A 6645-nucleotide genomic window follows, 5' to 3' on the forward strand; every position below is an offset into this window, starting at 1 on the left:
CAATGAAAGAGTTTTGTCCCTACATTGTGATTTAGGTCATCACCAATTCAGTGCCTGTTTTGTGGCATTTGAAAGATGTCCAATCTCCTGGGTTGGCACAATCACCCCATGCCTGTTACCATGGGAAGCGGGGCGAGTTAGAACCTCCTCCATGCGCGTTCCCAAAGTAAATCTCCACTTTCTGGGGGCTGAGCTGAGGGGGTTGGGAGGTAAACTGCGGTCATCTCTCTCTGCAGTGAAAGACGCTGGGGTCTCATGCTCTACACATCCACACATTAACCCTTTCCTTTCCTTCTGCACGTTCAAATTCAGTGAGGTAACATACTGATGGGTAATATCTACTCTCAGAGTGTGTCCGCGCTCTGCGACTGTGTAATAGATAAAGATACTCTACCCACTGGATGGGAATCTAAAGAGGTTAATTCGGCTGACTCCTCCCAGCGTTGCCATTCATCGTATTAATAATCACACCATTTGAGCTTTGCCTTAAAAGTGGGAGGGCTGCTCGAGAGCGCCGCAAAACCGCGAGGACCTGTCTCCGTTACGCGTGGTGCTGAAAGTGCCACTCACCGCATCATGTGGTCGGTCTTCTTTGTCTTTCTGTCTTATCTGGACAGAAACTTCGTCAAGGGCGACTTCCTGAGCCTCGCTCTGGACGCAGAGAAGGAGAGCAAAGAAATGTTCTCCATGCTCAATGGCACGTTTTGCGCAAAAATGTCAACCGTCGGGGAGAATTTCCTCTACCAGGTGTCAGACGGTGCCGAGGTGGTGCGCTCCGTCGTCAGCCCCGCCGGGAAGCTCGTTAATTGCTCTGTCATCGTGAACCAAATGCAGGTGAAATCCTTCATGCATGAGTGCAGGTTGGGACTGAAAGAGCAGAGAGCCGGGCGGCAACTGGAGACGCGTTTTGCGCGCATGGATGAAGCAAAGCTGATGTGCCGGGAGTTTAAAGAGAAGTTGGTTCGCAGCGGCAGGGTGAAAAGAGACGAAAGTGATGACTCTGCGCTCCAGGACAAGGTTTTAAAAAGATCAAAGAGGGGTTTTACCTATCCTGGGACCCTGTGGTGTGGAGCTGGAAACATGGCTGATAATTATAACCAGCTAGGTAGGTTCAGTTAAGTGTGTCTGTGTGTGTTTGTGCCAAATATGTACCGGTTTATTCATTCTGACCTCCTCGTTGCAGGAGAATTTGCGGATACCGACAGCTGCTGCCGGACCCATGACCACTGTCCTCATGTCATCCACGCCTTCTCCTCAAATTATGGCCACACTAACTTCAAGTGGCACTCCATCTGCCACTGTGACTGTGATAATACGTGAGTAAGATAACTTTATTATACTGATACAACTCATACAGCACACACTTTAAATCGCACCTACATGCATTAGACAAAGGTAGTTTCTGCCTACATGTAGCTCAAGTCACTGTTACCTGAGTTAACTGTGATGTTTTTAAGCAACCACCTCTGTGTTTAAACTCCTGAGATGAAGAGATGAAAAGGGACCTGCATACAGAGTTAGGAGTTTTGAATACTGTTTGTTACTGGGATGTAAATGATGTACGACAGCATGTACAACAATGGAAATATGGTGATTTAAATTTTCATAAAAACGGTGTGCCATTGTGCATCAGCGTTTTGCGTCAGGGGGTTTAAAAGCACCAGCAACATTATTAATTAGAGACATCAGAACAGTGAACTTCAGACATTAATCAATAAACAGCTGTTTAAGAAACAAAATTGGTAACTTTTTGCAAAACTTTAAGTTTTTAAAAGCAAAGCAAATTAACATAGTGTAATTTTAGGTCCATAGAGACAGAACTATAATATTAAAAGTGTATTGAACATGCATGCATAATGTCAGAAAATATCAGGAGGATCAAGGGATAAGTGTGTGAATGTTGGTTAGACACCAAAGGACAAGAATAAAGTAAGAAGTGCCAAAGATTTAATTTGGGGGTTAATGCTAAATTCTGAAAAACTTTAAACTACTGTAGATACCTTGCAAATGCACTAAAGGATATGTCTGTAGGTCTAAACGTTATCTGCAGGAGTGGAATCATAGCAACAAGTCAAACAAATGTCCTGAATTTTTGTTCTCTCTGTCACTCTCTGCAGGTTGAAAGATTGTCTGAGGAAAGTGAACGACACATCTTCCAGGGTGGTTGGTCAGGCGTTCTTCAATGTCATCGGTGTTCCTTGCTTTGAATTTGTCTATGAAGAACAGTGTGCAGAGCGGCACTGGTACGGCATGTAAGTATCAGGTGTTTAAGTAGATTCACAACATACTGAGCTGTATTACTTTCTGAAATCACCACACACAACCTCCATTTCATCCGCTCTCTCTCATAGGTGTAAACGATATGAGAAGCTTCCCATTGCTGTGCTGAAGGAGGCGGTCCCGTATGACTTTGGTGGTATTGACGTCATCGATGAGCTGACATTGGCTCCTCCCAAGAGGACAGATTCCAAGAAAAGCGAGGAAGAAGAGAAACCAGAGAGTGCAACACAGTCTACAATGTCAGGCCCTGAAGAGCCTTCTCTCAGAAATGTTGTCACCGCTGCTGAGGACTTCATCAAGGTCCTCGCTACTGTCTCCACCTCCCAAAGCTCCACCACCGACTCTGACAAAGGTGAGACGCAAAGCTCAGAGAAGAAGAGGAGGAAGAACACAGGAAAGAAGAAGAAAACCACCAAAAAACAAAAAGGAAAAGGAAAGGGGAGAAAGAGAAAGCAGAAAGCAGAGGCAGTCGTTAAATTAGAGGAGGGAGCAGCAGTTTCGACCTCTGGCAGCAAAGCAGAAGACGTCAACGCTCTAAGTAAAGTCATCAGTAAGTCACACAAACAGGACCAGCCAAGTAGAAACACAAATAGAGTCGGTGACACTGAATATGAGATTGGAGGAAAAGAAGAGCCCTCCAATGAAGTCATGAAAGATGAACCAGCGATGGATAAGGAGTCTGTTTCCATTACGTCACCTACAACCATCCAGAAGAAACCAGCAGAAGAAAGCACTCTTTCTACCCCAACAAGCACGACAACTGTTGTTCCACACAAAGCAAAAACCAGAAGAAAGGGGAGGAGAAAGAAGAACAAGAAAATTCCTCTTTCTTCTTCTGAGGAGCTTTTAACAAACACCTCAGACAACATTAGAGCCATTTCTGTCCCTGCCATCATTACCATAAGCCCAGCGGCACAGCCCGAGCAACAAAGCTTTGGGAGCAACGTTGAAAAGCGACCTGTCGTCAGCACTGCCACGACCCCTATTGTAATCCCCAAAGTCAAAAGGAACAGGTCAAAGGAGAGAGGAGACAGAGAAGGGAGGAAAAAAAAGAGGAAAGATGGCTCAGATTCTCCTATTGTGGCCACTACCCATGAAAATTCCTCTGCGGACAATCTGAAAGTGATCCCTCTTGCTGGGTCTCCCACCGTACGATCGGTGGCTGCCACAGAACGGCAGGTTTCACACAGGCTGGACATTAGTGGAGGGAGGACGACCGTCCAAGTTACAGCACTGAACTCCTCCTTTAGTGTTCTGAAAAGGCACAAGTCACAAGTGAGAGGACTGAGAAGCAGAAGGAGGGAAACAGTTTTGCCTCTTTCAAGTGAAAATCCAGTTTCTGAAAATGTGCTTCCCGTTATTCCGACTCCAGAGACGAGTGATGCACTGAACAGCCCTGCAACCACTGCTGCAATTATCAGGCCTATAGACGAAACAGGAACTCACAGTGAATGGAGACTTTTTACTACCATCACAACAGCCCCTTCTATCGTTACAAAGAGACACAGGCATACAATCAGACAGCAGAGAAAACCAATTAAGAAAGCTGTACCCGCTGCTCTCACTGCTGGAGCTTCTATCCCTAAACAAACTGAACAAACACCAGTGGCATTTCCAACCACGCCATCCAAAGACGCCACTACTGAAGAGCTCAGTCGACAGAGATCTGATAAGCCCCGCATGACTACCTCAGCTACTCCCGTCATGAGTCCAATTCAGATATCTATTGAGAAAGCAAAAGCACAATTTAGCAGGAAGAAGAGGAGGAAAGCAGCACTGTCTGTTAGACAACAATGAGCAGTGTGGGACAAGGATAGCAGGATAGGCTAAAAAAGAAAAGGCAACTTAGGTGGCTAGGCTAGTTCCTGTCAATCATATAAACCTGCTTCAGGATGAGTTAAATACTACATCAAAATATTTACATTATGAGCTTTTCAGTTTCAGCATTTAAATCACAACAATTTGATAGTATTTGATTGTAATGTGAGAATCTTGTTTTGTAATACTGCATTCTGCATGTCTGTAATAAAATTTCTGAATGATTATGAATTTGTTTTTTGGAAATGCATTAATTCAATTAGAAAGCTAAGAACATTTATGCTACTTTCCATCTGACGTGTACAGAAGTTACCACCAACGGCTGTTAGCTCAAAACTACAACATGTCTTTTTTTACACTTTGGTTTTTACACAAATTGAACAAACTATATGACGATGATGATGATATTTATGTTAATTGGTGAGCTTTAGAGGTGGTAGGAGGTGGATTTTGTCACATTTAGAGAGTTCCAGGTTTGCAGTTTCCCCCGTTTCCAGTCTTTGAGCTCAGCTAATTTAAACTAATGGCTGCTGGCTGGCATCATATTTAGACTTCCATTCAGCATTCATATGAACACATTGTGAAAACAATGCTCACGCACACAGATCAACAAAAAAAAAAACATTGTAGTATGCATGCCTAGCCAGTAGGTGGCGGTGTAACTTTACAACTCAACATCACAGACAGTTTACACGGCAACGGTAAGGGTGGCGTTTCCAAAGGACTCAACTCTGGAACCCGGTTTCAAAAGCTCGCATTTTCAGGCCCCCAAAACGCCATTGTTGTGTTAACAAAAGTTTACCGTTTTATGCAATAAGGGGGCCTAACTGTCCGCAAGAAAGTGCATAATTGTATTTCCACAATGTCAATCCTTTCACTGTTATAGATATCTGAAATTAAATATACTGAGATAAAATATGACTATAATATATTATGAACTGAGAGAGAGAGACAGCTAGCTAGGTAGCTAACAAGATAGATAGACTCTAAATGTTATTTTTAAAATCCTTTTTGGGTGCACATTCCCTTGTTATCTCAGCTGGAAATATTTAATCAAAAGGAGAAAACTGGAAATCTAAAACTCAGAGGATTAACGCTAACCTGCTTAACCTGATTAATTTTTTTTGTGAACCTTTCTTTCCATACTGCGTGCACTGAAACCACGCCAAGAAAATTCTGCAGGTTTATGTATTGTGCTCATTTGTTCAAGGGGTCTTTAGTCTTATAGTTGCCTGCCTATGTGATTTAAAACAGGGTCACATTCTCCACACAGATTAGCTGCTCACTTTGCACATTACTTTCACCTCTCAGCCATGAGGGTTGTAACACCCAGTGCAGAGGCTGAAATCCTCCAGGTCAGCTGATTCTCACATGCTTACATCTAAGATGAATTTATCTGGATGGATCTGAAAGGGTGAGATGTGCACATTACATCTCCACCCACACATGTAAAATGCATTTAGGCATATTTAGGAAAAGATTTTTGCCTTACATCATCAGATTAGCTTGTGTAAATCCTGCTAACCTTGGAATGATGTAACAATGCAGACTTTCATGCTACAGATAAAGTTCCCAGAAGTTTTTTGGAGGACACCCAAGCATTCAAAGGAGCTTGGCATTCAGAAACAATCATGAGCTGAAATGGCAGAACGACTAATACAGTTGGATCTCTGATAAAAAACATTTCTCTCAGTGAGGGAAGAAAAAGTGGCAGGAATTTTCCATTTTAATCTGCAGCGTTTGACCTTTTGGAATATATTTTGGGGTCATGTTTAGGTTTAACTTAATAAACCCAACATGCATATGGAAACTCCAGTTTGGGAATTTAAAACTTAAACTCAGAATACCCAATATAACAAATATTAGTATTTAATATATTATTATTTATGCCCTATTGATTACACATACACAACTTTAAAATAAGAAATCAAACACTTAAGAGGATGAAGAACGATTAACACACTTACAGAGGTCAACATACACACAGTGACAAACACACACATTGGTTAATAGCTGGAGAACGTGCCCACACCCTTTTTTTGTTAAATATGTAATTCTTTTCATTAAAAGACGTTTAACATTGTCTTTTGCATGTGTAAAGAAATCTGGTGGAGACTGAAGAGGTTTAACAATCTGCAATAACTGATTTGTTTCGGGGCACTTCGGGGCAGTGAAAACAAACTGAGGGACCTATTGACCTTTCACCATCACCTATTAAGTTGGTATATTGGTAATATGGTGAACTTCATTTGCCACCTGGTGAATCTAATTCTAGTCTAATACTCTCTTTCTTTGAGCTCTGTTTTTGGCCTCCACAAACTCCTGAGGGAAAAATCTCACTTATTAGCTGTAAATGCTCCACTGTGTTCACCAGCTAGTTACTGAGCAGGTAGAGTTTAGACGCTATCAGTCTGTATATACTTTCTGGAGGGTATTAAGTAATATACTGTGATTGTAACTGGGGTGAAGATGTGTTAAAGCAGGTAGGGGTACAGCAGTGAAAGGACTTAAGGGTGCAGCAGGGGGGTTATTGATGCCCTGTGGTTT

At 42.5% G+C, this 6645-nt stretch overlaps 1 protein-coding gene across 1 annotated transcript; it reads left to right on the forward strand.

The window, feature by feature from the left end:
* The first annotated feature begins 236 nt into the window (after window positions 1-236).
* On the forward strand, window positions 237-4329 carry proca1 (protein interacting with cyclin A1). Its single transcript, XM_051398809.1, has 4 exons — window positions 237-1105; window positions 1184-1316; window positions 2118-2252; window positions 2352-4329. The coding sequence occupies exons 1-4, from the start codon at window positions 577-579 to the stop codon at window positions 4075-4077; spliced, it is 2523 nt and encodes an 840-aa protein (XP_051254769.1). The 5' UTR covers window positions 237-576; the 3' UTR covers window positions 4078-4329.
* The last annotated feature ends 2316 nt before the right edge of the window (window positions 4330-6645 follow it).

The sequence above is a fragment of the Dicentrarchus labrax genome, unplaced genomic scaffold (genome assembly GCF_905237075.1).
Source record: "Dicentrarchus labrax unplaced genomic scaffold, dlabrax2021, whole genome shotgun sequence".
NCBI lineage: Eukaryota > Metazoa > Chordata > Actinopteri > Moronidae > Dicentrarchus > Dicentrarchus labrax.